Raw genomic sequence first — 16,049 nt, forward strand, 5'->3', positions numbered from 1 at the left:
AGAAAGCAGAGCTCCTGGGCACATGTGCACAGAGACGGAAAGAGCATTACATAACCTAGTCTTTAGTTCCATGAAATGGATCCCAAGGAAATAAGCAAGAAAGAGATCTGGTCGTTGTTAGTAGCATAGGGCATGCTGGGTGTAATATGGACCTGCTTTAAAATCCTAACCCCAGCACTTTGTGTGTGGCCTTGTATGAGCTACTTAAACTTTCTGAAACTCAGTTGTTTCATTATCTGTAAAATAGGAATGATCATGCTTAGCTCATAGGTTGCAGGAAGGCTAAGTGAAATAACACATTGATATATAAAGCACATTCAGTACCTGGTTGTTGCTCTTATATTTAGAGGCAACTCTTAAAGTGCTTTTTAATACACAGTGTTAAGAACATTTAGAGGAGTGTTGAAATAAGATATGCTATATCTACTCTACTGATTCAAGTGGTTTGAAGGTGGCATAACGTCACTGGTGAGTCTCTGACACAAAGCCAGCCACAAGGCACCCAGGAGTCCTCACAGCTGGCTTCACCATGGGGATACCACCAGTCCTGATCATGAGGGAGCCACTTCATCGGTCTTGAATTTAGCCTTATGGGCTAGATAGTTGATTCTTTAAATATACCTGAGAATGGATGAGCCTCTCAGGGACAGAATCACACTAGCTAAGGTTATAAGAGACATGTGTAAACCAGAATGCTACTATATGCCTTTAGCATGAAAAATAGACCTGCCATGGGGACCAGATGGCTTTGGTCAGCCTGACCAGTGATGCTTTCCCCATAGACTACTTAGGAAGCCAAAATTGTAGTCATCAGGTAAGTGTACAGTGAGAAGGAGAGGTGGCTATTTAATTCAATGTGGCAGGCTGTCCACTGCCGCAGAAGTGAAAAGGGTTTTGACCAGGGCCCTCCTTTCCCGGCCAGCAGGAGAAACATCAATTCAGCCTCCCCCACTCCCTCTCTCGCCCTTGTTGGTTATGCTGACCTGGCGACCTGTTGTGCATGAAGGCTTTCTGATTTAACACATCTAAAGAGAGTGCCAGAGCATTTATTCTGTTTCATGCTGGTACCTGCCAGTCTGGCTCCTCCTGCTTCTGTCCCAGGAGACGTTCTGTTATGGAGACAGCATGACTCTACCCTTGTCCATTAGGTGTAGGTGATGGACTTCCGCTTTCAGAGTTTGGGGCTTCTTTGCTTTCTTGTATCTCTCTACAATGAGTAGAGCTTGCTGAATGTCTAACATAATAAACTGAACAGGACCCCGAATTAAGATTTTGGGGTGGAATTTTATTCTAAGGAGGACATTGATGGAAATCATCTCTCCAAGTGAAAGGACCTGGAAAGAAACAAAGATAACTCAGCTTTTCTACTGAGTTTTGTAGACAGCAGAGTCAGGTGATTTGGAAAGTGATGTCTATCCCTTTACTCCAAGCCCTTAGGTTTTGTGGCTTGTGGTTTTGGTGGGTATGGAGATGTTTGGAGTCGTCGGTGATTCAGGAAGTTGAAGTAAGTGCTACTGCACAGAGTTCAGCTACGTGGAAGCTTGCCCCCTTTACCTTGTATCTCACCTAGAAGACCCAAAAATGCAGGAGCAAAATGACTCGTGCAGTCAGAAACGAGAGAAAGCATTTGCTGTTCAAGTTTTCCTCCTAACAATTAACTAGTATTGTGCTTGCAGGGTGCTTTATGCTTTTCAAACTTGTGCAGGACCTTATTTGATCTTCGCAACACCGCTGTGTGGCACGTGGGGTGAGGTTCAGTTACAGGTGAGGAAACCGACGCCTAGGCCCATCAGCGCCCTCCAGTGGCCCTCAGCTGCACCCTCGGTTTCTATTCCAGCATCCTCTCTCCCTCACCTTTTTTTGGTGTCTCTTGTGTGGGTTTAGCGCTCAGAGCTGCCGGAGTCATCAGTTGCCGATGTGAAAACAGCCTTTTGTACACTGTTCAGGCTATGGGGTTTTGCCTCTCATTGTCACGTAAACCTTTCATCCTCCAAACTCACGTAGGACTTCGTTCTCAACTCCCATTGTGGGCTGGGCAGTGGCCTTTGTGAACAAGGAACATTCAGGAATCCATCATAAACATTCCCGTCATATGTGCTAACCTCTGACTGTTCCACCTTCTCAGGGGAGGAGTTTCCTTTTTTTTCCAAGGGAATCCAGAAGGAAAGGACTTCCTTTCCCTTGTCAGGGACCGAGGATCCTGCCTGCAGGTTCTTCCTCCTTGGTTCTCGGGCAGCCTGGGTGGAGCTTCATCAGGGACTGGACGGGTGAGAAAACTCATTTCAGTTTGCTCTGCTTCTGTTTTTTGTACCTTTGGGAACAAAAGTACAAAAGTTGGTGTCTATAAAGGATAAGCAGTTAAGCTATTGTCTAAAAGTGGCTTTTCCTAATTACCTGGAGCTTCAGTTGTCAGGTTACTGTTCAAGCCATTTTCACCATTTACCCACCCAGCCACTACTGTTGAGTTTCTGACAGAAAAGCTGAACAGAGTTATTGAGTCACTAAAATGTAAGAGAGTCAAATGAAGTCTTTTTTCTTCTGCTTCATGGGCTCAGCCCTTCTTCCTTTTCTGTTACTCATCAGAACTCTGAACAAACATTCTTGGCTGGATTTAAAAATACCATACTTATCACTTCCCCCCGTGCACACCCACATCAGCCGTCTGAATAGTTCTTTTATCTACTAGTAGGCAGGGTTATTTACTTCTGATTAAGGTGGCAGCTTGTTTAAAGACATTATCAGGGGAAATTCAAGCTGTTCAAATAAAATAAGCAATAAATCAACTGTAAGGTGACTAAACCAGTGCTTCTGCATTTCTAGGTCAAGTCATTACTTAATGTAGTTTTTGGTTTTTGTTTTCTTTTAAAGAAACCGTGTATTTATCAAATAAGTGCTTAACTCTGAACTTAGGGGAAGAGAAAATAATTGGCAGCTGTATTCTCCCCCAAATCAGGCCAGTATCCTTGGCATCCTCCTTAATAGCTTTCTTTTATAATCCACATCCTATTCATCAGCAAATCCTAGGATCTTCCTTCCAAAACCAGCCATTTTCACTGCCACCCCACTGGTGCTGGCCTCCAAGCCCAAGCCATCGGCATCAGTGACTGGGCTTGTGGCGATAGACTCATCAACTGGTCTTTTGTTTCCATAGCCAGTTCTGCACTCAGCAGCCAGAGTGATTGCTCTAACGATTTCCCCAGTCACTTGGAATCAAATCCCAAGTCCTGGCTGTGGCCCACAAAGCCCTCCAAGATGCCACCCCCAGATGTCATGCCTCCTCCCACTTTGACTCATTCAGCTTTAGCCATGCTGGCCTTTTTGCTTCTCCTAAAACATATCGGGCATTTGTCAGCCCTGGGTAGTGGCTGTGTCCTCTGACCTGGACATACTTCCCCCAGCTATCCGTGTGGTTAACTGCCTTATTTCTCTTAGTCTCAGAGGTTTCTATCACAGAGTCCTGCCCCTACCACCCTGTCTGATATGATACTTCCACTCACCATCCCCCATCCTCCATCCTCATCCTTGCTTTATTCTCCTTCATGTGTTACTACTGACAAATTATGTGCTTATTTGTTTAATAGTCTGTCTCACCCACTTCACTAAAATGTAAACTCCAGGAGGGTAAAGATTTTTGTTTCTTTTGTTTCTCATTGTATCCACAGTGACTAAGACAGTGCCTGACACATCACAGGCAATCAGCAAATGTTTGATGAATGCCTTGGTCCCCTCCATGGGTGATTTTTGACCTGCCACTTGTTCTCTTTTCCACAAGCAGCGCTTCATGGTTAGAGATGCGTCCAGAACTAGGAGGACTCTATAGTTATGTCTCTGGACCGCTGCAGAATTGATGTATTTAACGGTTTATTTTTCTAAATCTGAAGAAGAAAAACCTACAAATTACACACATATTGAAATGCACTCTTGATCCGTATTCTCCTCTCCTTACCACCCACCTCATATAAAGTGCATTCTCAAAGCATAAATCAAAAATGATTAGGTCAGGGTGAAGAAAGACCTCAGATACACAAATAAATTACAAGAATTCTTAACTACCATGGGAACTCATTGACTTTGGGATTGTAGAAAAAAAGATACATATAAATATTTGCACAATAAAAACCATGTAAACTAATTTCCTGAACGTTTGAGAATCCTTACCAGTCAGAAATTGCTCTTATTTGATTGGAATGGAGAGGAAGTGATAGAGAGAGATACTAAAAAAACTAAGTCTAAAGTGGCTTTAGCTAGCAGGCTAACAGACAGTGTCTACTGCGGGGCTGAATCAGTTCAGACTCAAAATCTAGTGCCTTTCTGTGCCTGGGTTACAATGTAATGAGAAGAGAAACTCAACCAAATCCCGTACTAGCAAACACAGGTTCGATTGTGCACATGATTCTCTATTCCAGTAGATTTTAGAGAGATTACCGTCAACAAAGATTAAATGGTTAACTGTGAATTACCCCTTTCCGTGGGTATTAAAATTAATCAAAGACTTAATAGAATCTTCTCCAGTTGGCTGGCATCCACTGCTGCCTCTGATGCTAGGATTCAAAGAAAACAGATGTTAGAATGATAGCATTTTGAAGCCAGAGGGATTCTCAGACCTCATTTTACAAAGAAATAAATGAGAGAGAGGTTGGAAAGGTCAGACTCAGAAGGTTCCTTCTCCAAGTATCCATGAGATGGGACCTTAATGGTGTGCCGAGGCTCTGGGGAGGGACCAGAGCCCAACTTTGAGAGGAGCCATTGAGGAGCAGCGGAGGCATTGCAGGAAACAGCATTGGATTTGAAGTCAGAGGACCTGGGTTTAAAACACTACCCTCATCACTGATTAACTGTGTAACGTTGGGCAGGCTCTTCACTGGAAAGAACCCGTTTCCTAATTTATAAAATAAGGGTAATGAAGGCACAAGGTGACCGTGAGAGCTAAGTGGAAATACTACTCATGACAAAAAGTTAAAATTTAATCTCTGCTTACTCCATACCAGCATATGGTCCTGGCACTTTCCATGTGTTGTCTTTTTGGGTTTGCAAAGTCAGTGGTACTAGCCCTATTTTACAGATGAGGTAATTGGGGCCCAGAGGGTTTTAAAACACACTCAAGGTCATACAGCCAGTAGATGCTATTGCATAGTTAGGTTCTAGATCTGTGGGACTCCAGAAGCTCTCCCTCACTCTCTGACACTCATGCAGCACATGGCAGAGGCTTCAGAAGTGTTTCGTGAATAAATAACCTGTTGTGAGGAAATATATCAAAGAAAAATAAGGCATCAATTTAATTTCCCTGGAAAGCTTTGTAAACTTCTGAAAAGCCATGTGCGCCAAATAAATCACTCCCAAAGGCCTTTTTAAGCCAGAAAGAAATAAGCCAAATCACTGATATTTCAATGTTGAGATTAATGCATTCAGAAAACATCCCTTGGACCCCATCTAAAGGCGCTTTGCTAAGAATTGATTCATTAATCTGACACAATCATTTTAAAAGGTCAAATAAGCATTTTATGGGACATATGTATACTTTATGGTATGATAGGCTTTCTTTTATAATTCATATGAACAGTATATTTATCCTTGTATTATGGGATTTTAAATTATTACAGAAGAATTTATAGTTTTTATATATTATATTTTGCTTTGATGTTTATATTTAGCCAGACTTATAAAATGCCAAATTCTTGATAAAGGCTGTGATCTTTACATTTTTTACTACATAATTTCTGTGGGAATGAATATGATCTACTTTATAATAATCTACTTTAAAATATGCCCACATTATGGGGCAGGGGAACATTCCATAGCTCCTCTCCCCTCCACTGGGGCTGGATAGGGCAGGTGGAGTGAAGAAGTGAGGGGTTGGTATTGTCTTGCCCTAGTTTAGTTTTTTATGATCCTGAGGTTTAAAAATTAACTCCACTGTTTTTGTTGAGAGCTAGTGGGAAAAGAAGGGAAAACAGGGGTGTAGCGGTTTGTGATATGAAGTATCTTCAGGGGGTTGGATTGAAAAAGAAGACGATGAAGGAAAGCAGAGAGTTGCATTTTAGGAGTGAGGTTTCTAATTCTGTGTTTGAGCTGAAAAGCCCACCTCATATTGGATGTGGGATTTATGTTCATCAAGATCTGAAAGATGCCTGCCCTGTTGACATCTTTGTCCCTACTTTTCTCCGAGCCAAGCTGGCACCATTGCACTCCCATCAGTGAACGTGTGTGTGGCGTGACTCACGATTATCCTGTCCCTGCCGTTCTCCACCTGGAGGAGGGCCACAGAAGTGGTTCTTAAACCGTGTTCCTCACTGCAGTCCAGGGTCCAGAGCAAGGCGAGTGGTTGTGGATTGGTCATCCCCACTTCCTGCCACACCTGTTCACCTCAAGCCAGGCTCTGAGTATATTGAGTTCTTGATAAGATATGTTTGAAAACAGGGTGTGGCTGCTTACGGATTTTTTTTTTTTTTTGAAACTTTTTTGAAAACCATCTGTAAACCAAAAATTCTGGGTTTTACCTCTACTTCTTCCCTATCAGTGTGTTTGGGAAACGTTATTGTTACTTAGTCTTTCTAGTTTCAGTCTCCTCATATGTAATATGATGGCTTTGGCCCAAATGCCCTAAATGTAAGATACCTTTGCTAAGAACCAGCTAAGTCAGAGAAATTTCTGGAAACACCGCTAGCAGCATTACTCTTTTTTTACTAATACTGAATTATGATAACAGCACATATACTGCTCTCGTGCCTTGCATGTTACTGAGATAATGAGGAAATTAACTGAAGAGTCATTTTCTCTTTAGCTTCTTCATTAGTGAATAAAACAGAAGTAATGACCTCAGTGATAAAAGGCAGGGAAATGAGCTACAGTCTCTGTTACACGGGACTCTCTTTTCTAGAATGTAATTGCATATTTACTCAAGATATTTTTATGAACAAAGAATGAACAAAAATTTTTTTCTTAGCAATTGACTAACATTTCTTCCATAATTGTTTAGCTCTTTTTTTATAAAAACATTCTTTTTTTAAAAAAACTATCTTGGATTCGTCTTCTTGTCAGTGATTTAAAAAGTGGCTGGACTATGTGATGCAGAGTTTTCAAAAGAGTAAAACCTGCTGAGCCAAAGAGCATTTGTGTGTTGCTTAGGAATATTTACATAACATTTAAAAGGTTCTACTATTTGACATCTTAATTAAAACATTTGTGGGTACTTTCAGAATAGCATTGATTTTGACCTTGGTAGCTAATGTCAGATTAGATGATTTATAAGTGGGCAGCCCTTGCATCTCTGCTTTTGTTTTCATGTCTTTCAAAACACGTCTCTACCCTCATCACTCACCACTTGGCTGCTTTTCCCCCAGGCTTCTGGAGGCTTCCATTCACAGGCTTTTTCCTGACAAATTTGAGCAAGACAGAGCTGACTATGTCAGGAGCACCCTCTTGAGGACAGACTTATCGAAGGGAAACTAAACAAGTTTCCATTCAGTTAGACGCTGCAGTTGTATTCCATCTCAGTGCAAGGGAGAAAGAATGGATTTCATGAGACACAAAAGTTAATTTTTTGTTTTTTCGCCTTTGTTTCCATCAGGTCAGCCACCATCCACCTATTTCTGCATGTCACGCTGAGTCTGGAAATTTTGTTTTCTGGCAAGGTAATGTGCTAATATATTTGACGTCTATCATTTTGTGTAATGGTATAATTTATTTTATTCAGGAACTACTGTAAATGCTTGTTAAGATCAAAAGTGGGCTCTGGACTTGGGCCTTATTGGAAGAAACTGTACCACTTGATGTTCTTGCCTCTCACCTCTGAACAATAACTGCCATTTGTCGACTTCATAATTCAAGATTCTGGAGGATAATTTAGTTGTTCTCTTCTTTAAAAATCCTCAGTCTTTGTCTGGGCCACCACCATTGTTTATTGCTATAATTTTTCCTTTATCGCATTCCACGGCCATTTGAAATGCCTCATGTATTTCAAGACGTTAAATATTTACAGTTATTTATCAGATTCTAGACAGCAGAGGGTTCTTCTGCTTTTGAAAGCTTTAAATTTTATTTCTGAAATTTTATGTTGCTGACTTTTTTTCAGTTTGGGATTGTTCCTGTATTCAGTTTATTATATTTTGAATTTGGGAAGGGATGGCTTGCTCTGAAGAATAAACAAGGCTGCACATATTTCCTAAATGGATTAATTAATTTTGTTAAATTATTTATTCCAAAGTCAGAAGGTGCTATAGAAAGAAAATTTGAGCATCTCAGGTTTTTGAACAATGAGCACTTGTTAGTTTTTTAAAAGATTTTTCTCTGCTAACTGGTTAACACCTGATTTGCCACACTGCCTTTTTTTAATGCATCTATAAAATTTAAAAGATAAGAAAGAGTATTTTGTGAAAAAATTTCCTTCCCGCATTCCAGTTCGTAGCCATCCAGTTTCTCTCTCTGGATGCAATATTACCAGTTTAGGTTACAAGTACCATGGTTTCCTTTCTGAGTCTTTGCTACTAAAGTTTAAAATTGAAGCTTGACTGGAGACTTCTCTTTCACCGAAACCCTCTGGAAATAATTCCCATAAGATCTCTAACCTCCTAATTGCTGTGTCATTGACCTTGTTAACACTTTATTATTATTTTTTTAAGTTAGGTATTAGGTAATGGGAGGGGTCTTCTTCAAGTACTTCCTGTGTGCTCCTTACATCAATCAGTTTTCTCCTCCACTCCCTTTGCTTCTTCTTCATCAGCTTCTTCCTGGGCAATCCCATGTCTCCATAAGCCCACGACTGCCAAATCTTGCTTTTTTTTATCCACTTTGACATTTTTCTGCCTTTTAATTAGGTTGTTTAGATCACTTACATTTATTGTGATTATCAACGTAGTTGGATTTAAATCTGGCCTCTTGTTATTTGTTTTCTGTTTGTTGCATCTGTTCTTTGTTCCCCTTTTCTTCTTTTTTTACGTTCTTTTGGATTATTTTATATGATTCCATTGTATATCCTTTGTTGCCTTATTAGCTGTACGTCTTTGTTCCATTTTTTAGTTGTTACTTTAGGATTCATATTATATATCTTTAACATATTACAGTCTCTTTTCAAGTGATATTATGCTACTTAACATACAGCAAAAGAAGCTTACAAAAGTGTACTTCTATTTCCCCTTCCCCAACCTTTGCTATTGTGGACAAACATTTTACTTACATATGTTATAAACCCTGTCATACATTGTTACTAATTTGCTTTAAACAACCAGTTATCTTTTGGGGGGTAACAGCTTATTGAGATATAATTTATATGCTATACAACTCACCTAATTAAAAGGTACAAGTCAGTGGTTTTTCATATCTTCACAGAGCTGTACAATCATCACTACAATCAATTTTAGAACATTTTCATCACTCCAAAAAGAAACCTCTTTTCCCGCCTTTTAATGGCTCCCCCCCACCCCTGCCTTCCAATTTCTGTCAAGCTCTTCCATCCTTAGGCAACCACCGATCTTCTTTCTGTCCCTATAGATTTGCCTAGTCCGGACATGTCATATAAATAGAATCATGTAATATGTGCCCAGGAGCTTCCTGGTCCCAGCCCACCTCTCTCCTGGACCACAGCCATGACCCCCTACTGGCCTCCCTGCATTCACCTTTGCTCCCCTATGGTCTGTGTATTGTCACCCAGCAGCCAGAGGGATGTCTGCCTCTGCCTTTCTTTTTCTATTCCCTGTCTCCCTGATGGCACTACCATTCATGAAGTTGGAAGAATCTGAGATCATCCACAAATTCTCCCCGTCTTTCACAATCTGCATCTGATTTGTCACCCAGTTCTATCTCTGCTTCTTTAATGGTTCCAGGATCATTCCCTTCTACTCCATTCCTACCACCACTGTCCTGGTTCACTTCATCCTCATTTATCCCTTGAGCATACAGGTCACCTGCTTCTCATCTCTCCTGCTCCTGTTCCATTCTCCATACTGCTGCCAATTATCTTGGCAAAGTCTGTATCTAATCACTTCAATTCTCTGTCTAAACAAAACCTTATTTCCCCCAGTGCACCCAAATCAGACTCCTTAGCCAAGCTTGTAGAGCCCGCTGTTTTTTGCACTCAAGCTGTTTTTCTACTCTTCTCTCTGAACAGTCTGAGACCCAGAGGACAGAACCACACCCTGTTCTCTCGTGTCTTCTCATGTCTTCTGCCTTAAACTGCTTTTTCTCTGCCTAGTGAACTGTTTATTCTTCAAGCCCAGTTTGCAGCCCCTTTAGACAAGCCTCTTCTGATGCCTTCCCCAAGCATGTTGGGCTTTCCTTCTTCTCTGGTTCCATTTCACCTTACAACATACCCAGTTATGGCCCATGCCTCTCTGGGGGGCCTTACTTGTTTTCATTTCTGTATGCCTTTCCCACTGTGAGTTCTTCCAAGGGAGGGACTTTATAATTTTAGTTTCTCTGATTCTGTTCCAGGTACTCAATTGCTACTTATATTGAATAATAATGAATTTTATTATGAAGAGATTGTCCTATATTGTGATTGATCATTTATCCAGCCTAAGAACGCTTTGGTCTACCTAGCTCTCCTGCTAAATATGTAATATTTGGTATTATTTCATTTCAGACATGAGATGGAAGAACAAATTCTGGGGCAAATCCATGGAAATCGTTCCCATTGGCACAACCCATGTGACTCTGCCAGCGTAAGTTCTCCTTCTATGGTTAGGAACTTTATAGAATTTAGGGCCAAGGTTTAGGAGCAGGATGCCCATTGGCCCCCATGGTGCTGAGTGTGTTTCTTTCTGTTAATGTGTTTGACAGTAGCTTCAAATGTTCTTCATTTTGACAGTCTCACATTTTTGTTCTCTCTAATGGAAATGCTTCCTGGACACCAAAGTTCCCAAGTAGAGGCTTTAAAAAAATACATTTCTACTTTCTAACACAGTTAAGAATGATAATATTTCTTGAACACTGTTGTCCTGCCTCACTGTCAAAAAATTTTTAAAGAAAGCTATGGCCTTGATCTTCAGGGATTATTGATACTTATTCATAAAGCAAAATGGTAATCATTATGGCCTCTGGAACTGGGCTACTGGGACTCGTGCTTACACCACTACTTACTAGTTGCAAATCCTTGGGCAGGTTACTTAACCTTTCTGATCACCAGTTCCCTCATCTATGAAACAGGGATAATAAACCATCTACTTCATAAGACTGTTGCGAAGGTTAAGAGATATGGAAAGCACTTAAAATAGTAATTGGCACATATTATGTGTCATTTAAGTGTTTGGTCTTGTTACCATTATCCTCATAATTATTTAACTCCATAAGTCAAATCTGAATACCTTCTCATTGTAAAAGATTTAACATATATGTATCTTAAGATTAATATGTAAAATATATATGTGTGTGTGTATGTATACAGACACACCTCAGAGATATTGCAGGTTTGGTTCTAGACCACTGCAATAAAGCAAATATTACAATATAGTGAGCCACATGAATTTTTTGGTTTCCCATTGCTTATGAAAGTTATGTTTTATATACTTCATAGACATGAAGGGAGCAAATGCTGTTGGAAAAATGCTGCCAATAGACTTGCTCTACACAGGGTTGCCACAAACCTTCAACTTGTAAAAAACGCAATAAAGCGAGATCTGCCTGTATACATATGTGCCTAAATATACACACCTACACGTGTATATACATAAGTATATATGTACATGTGTGTGCCTGTATGTACACATTCGTGTGTGTGCACACGTACGTATGTGTGTAGAGAGCACACTGTGGAAAACCCCTCTACCCTCCCCTTGCCACTCTCCTTTCATAGTTTGGTGACTTTCGACACGTCTCCTCTGGCAAAGGACAGAGTGGGTTGTTCCAGGAGACCCCCAGCTTCTCGTGGAGCCTCTGGGAGCCTCCAGGGTCTGACCTTCACCCACCTCCCAGCCTCCTGAGAGGGTGAAAGCTCTTAGACTGCCCAGCACGGCTCAATCGGTGTTGGTTCCATTAATGAAGGAATGAGTAATTCATTACAGGACTTGTTTTTTAAATAGCAGTGCTTGTTTGCATTTGCTGCTGGCTGCTCTGGTAGTTGTTACTTTCACTTTTTCTTCCTTTAGTTTTGGAGATCATTTTGAGTGGAACAAAGTGACCTCTTGCATCCATAACATCTTAAGTGGGCAGAGGTGGATCGAGCACTATGGAGAGATTGTTATCAAGAACCTGAATGATGATTCCTGCCACTGCAAAGTGAACTTTATAAAGGTAACCTGGGTGGCCTGGTAGCTCTGGCCCCAGACAGGCCTCAGCAGAGCTGGACCTGAGGGCACAGGGTGTCTTGGGAAATTTTTCACCTTCACTTTTGTGCCAGTAGACAAGCAATGCCAGGTGCTCCCTGGTCCCAGCCCCACCTCTCTCACCTGGACCCAGGGCCATGGCCCCTCCTGGTCTCCTTCCTTCCACCGTTACTCGCCTATGGTCTGTCTTCAGTGTGGCAGCCAGAGGGACCCTGTTGAAACATGTGATCGTGTTACAGTACGGATGAGCCTTGAATACATTATGCTAAGTGAAATAAGCCAGACACAAATGGACAGATATGATTCCATTTATATAAGGTATCTGGAGCAGCCAAATCCATAAAGACAAAGTAGAATGGTGGTTGCCAAGGGCTGGGGACTGGACAGAATGGGGAGTCATTATTTAATGGGTACAGAGTTTCAGTCTGGGAAGATGAAAAGTTCTGGAGATATATAAGGCAATGGTTACACAACATTGTGAATGTACTTAAAGCCACTCAATTATACACTTAGAAATGGTTAAAACAGTAAATATTATGTTATATACGTTTTACCACAATTTTTAAAAATGCAAGTCACGCCATGTTTGACCAAACTCCTCTGACAACTTCCCTCTTTCTCAGAGCAAAAGCCTTCATCCTTCCAATGGCCCATGAGACCCTACAGAGTCTGCACTCCTCACCCCCACCACCCCTCACTCACACACACACACACACACACACACACACACACACACACACACACCCCACCCTCATTCCTCTCCAACCTCAGCTCCTGCCACCCCTCTTTCCCTTTCTTGCTCACCATCCTCGAGCTGCACTGTCCTTCTTTTTCTCTCTCCATTTCCTTCTGCTCGGGCCCCTCTCCCCAGATCCTTCCATCCACCTTGTTAGTCACCCTCTATCATACCCTGTTTTCTTCAGAGTGTTCATTACCATCTGCAGTTAGCTTGCTCGCTGTTGCTTTACTTGCTTATTTTCTGTTCCCCACACCCTCCTTGCCATTCCTGACTCCAGAAAAGCAGAAGCCTGGTCTGTCTTGCCCACTGCTGTGGCCAATGCCTGGCAGTGGTGCCCGGCACACAGCAGAGGCTCATGAACATTCACAGATTCTCCTGGGGCAGAGAGCCTGGAATACTCTGCTTACCTTTTCAACTGTCCAACTTCCTTGATTTGAGCCCTTCTCCCCAACTTCTCTTCCCCCTGAAATTCCCTTTTTTCCTTAAAAATCTCACGTATACAAAATGGCCTTAAAGTGCTACCCTCCTCAAGGAATATTTGCATTTAATTAAGATCAAAGTCATAAGCCAAGATATTAGGTCCTAACTGTGGAATTTCACACGGTACCTCTCTGTACCACCTGTAGCAGGTGGGGGACATTATGGAGAGGTGGATGGGGGTCTTTATTATATCCTATAAGTCAAACTGGGTTGTAGATAGACATAAGCTGGTAGTGACTTGGTGTAAAATACAAATGACCCTGCCGTGAAAGCTTCATCTAAGCTCTCTACAAAAAGAAGCAAAGGCAACCTGGAGCAGGGACATATATAACTGGGAGATAGATAGATAGATAGATAGATAGATATAGATAGATATCCAGGTGAGAGCTGCCTTGTTCTCAGAATTTTCCCCAAGGAAGTGTGCTCCACTCCCATTTCTACCAACCACTTGGTACTCGTCCACTGAGGACCAGGGAACAGATTTTCATAGCGATGAGAGATGAACAGAATTAGAACACTGGACGTGCCCCTGGTGTTGAAAGAGAATCTGAAAGCAGAGGCAGCCGTTGCCTGTGGAACATGACTGCCTTGCTCTGTGGTTTCCCATCATTGGACTTGTTGGCAAATATCTCTAAAGAGGAAATCTGACTCCTGCTTTAGAATAAGCTGAAGGGCCTGGACAGTGTTTGTTTCCCTGTCCCCCATCCTTACATGATTAGAGAACTCACTGTTACCTTTCTGATTCAGCTCTGGGATACTGCTGTACTCTGCCCTTCCTCCCATGTTTACCACAGACTTGGTTGGAATGGGGAAACCAGTCCACCAGATATGACCTGGAAATGTCACTCAACTTTATTGGTTTCCAAATGTGGATTCTGTTTTGGCTGAAAATAGTAGTAGGATTTTTTGATTTATGGAGTAATGTGTTCTGGTCTTTTGCAGAGATTTTTTAGGGCAGCCAGGTAATTGGGAGAATTTAAAAAATCAACACTAGGGAGTTAGTGCTCCCTCTGCTGGCTGCAATGTGGTACTGTATATGTAAAACGCACAAGGCTGAGCCAAGATGAGCTGGTCTCAGACCAGGACCAATTCATAGTGGGAATACGGGTTGTATAAGGTTCCTGTAAGTTAGGTGAATGGATCTGGTTTTGGGGGGGGAAACTAGTAGGAGGAACTGAAAATTGATTGGTTTACAAATTCGGTAAAAAAAATTCGTTGGTTTACAAAGGATTGTCTAGTTCCTTCAGAGAAAAAATTACATGAGTTACATTTCTTTTAAACTGCAGTAGTCAGAGCCACAGTGACAGCCAGGAAATAACTGTTCCGGAGGGGGTGCTAAGGGCCAGCCCCTACTAGGTAGATGTGTGAGAACTGAGCCTTTCCTTTCTACTATGCATGTAGTGAAAGTCGAAAAAAATTGTCTTACACAAATGTTGGTGGTTGAGTTACAAACTGTAAATAAAGTGCTAGCTTTTTACTTTTCATTAAATAATTAAAAGTATGATTTAAAAAAAAAACAGAACCAGCAAACCATATATGTAGCATAGAATCATTCTTATGGTACTTTTTCTCTCCTCTTTTGTTTTCTCTTAATATCTGTAATAAATTGACCCCAAAACACTAAACAGATGACTCTCATTTGACTCCTAGGCAAAATACTGGAGCACTAATGCCCATGAGATTGAAGGTACAGTATTTGACAAGCGTGGAAAAGCAGTGCATCGGCTGTTTGGGAAATGGCATGAGAGCATCTACTGCGGTGGCTCCTCCTCATCCACTTGTATCTGGAGAGCGAGTTAGTATCTGGGTTAATCAGCCCCAAGCAAAAGGAGGCGGGACGTGGCCAGAGGAACCGCACGTGGGTGGGCGTCAGTGTCCGTTCGGTGTATCTAGCCTCTACCTGCTTTGAACTATGTTGGAGCTACTGGCCCATCTTTCATTCACCTAGTTATATCTCAGACTCATCCTCATGCTTAACAATACCTCTGTTGGGTTGATAGGTCCTGGGTTCTTAATCCCAGAACAAAGCCATTGCTGATCTGTGGTCACTCTGTCTTCCAGTCAACACACATCATTCCTTCACCTATACTGGGCACTATGAAGGAATATCAGTGAGGTACAAGAAGTCGTTCTAGAGTAAAGATAAAGGGAAAATTCTTACTGGAAAAGTAGAATGACATACAAGAGTTAGGAGTCCCCCAAACTCTCCCAATACCATAAGACACTCCAGTCTCTCCTCTAATTCTAGAAGGATGCTAAGTGCTTGAAGCAGCTGGGGGGAGAAGGGGGAAGGAAGTCAAACCTTCATAATGGCTTAAAGCATTAGGATATGTGCTATGCACTTAACAACAAATGGCAGGGGGTGGCCCCAGGGTTGTTACACAGGCAGGTTACCTGTGTCAAGAACACAGGTCATTGAGGACCCATCTGCCACTTCCAATATGGTGGTGATGTTTCTTCCCATGGATGCAAAATGGTTGCCTCGATTCAGTATCACATCCCCCTGTGACAGCTCACTAAGCAGGGGAGAAGGGAGGACAGAAGAAGGGAAGGGTCCAAACCCATCCCTTAACCAA

At 41.8% G+C, this 16,049-nt stretch overlaps 1 protein-coding gene across 5 annotated transcripts in view; it reads left to right on the forward strand.

The window, feature by feature from the left end:
* OSBPL3 (oxysterol binding protein like 3) overlaps positions 1-16,049 on the forward strand; it is a 197,229-nt gene that overhangs the window by 168,943 nt on the left and 12,237 nt on the right. For all 5 annotated transcript variants that reach the window (XM_036862923.1, XM_036862922.1, XM_036862925.1 and 2 more), the window contains 4 exons: positions 7,568-7,631; positions 10,577-10,655; positions 12,078-12,222; positions 15,124-15,268. In XM_036862923.1, coding sequence (XP_036718818.1) covers positions 7,568-7,631; positions 10,577-10,655; positions 12,078-12,222; positions 15,124-15,268 — 433 coding nt within the window. The remainder of the gene's footprint in view (positions 1-7,567; positions 7,632-10,576; positions 10,656-12,077; positions 12,223-15,123; positions 15,269-16,049) is intronic.

Source organism: Balaenoptera musculus, chromosome 9 (assembly GCF_009873245.2).
Source record: "Balaenoptera musculus isolate JJ_BM4_2016_0621 chromosome 9, mBalMus1.pri.v3, whole genome shotgun sequence".
NCBI lineage: Eukaryota > Metazoa > Chordata > Mammalia > Artiodactyla > Balaenopteridae > Balaenoptera > Balaenoptera musculus.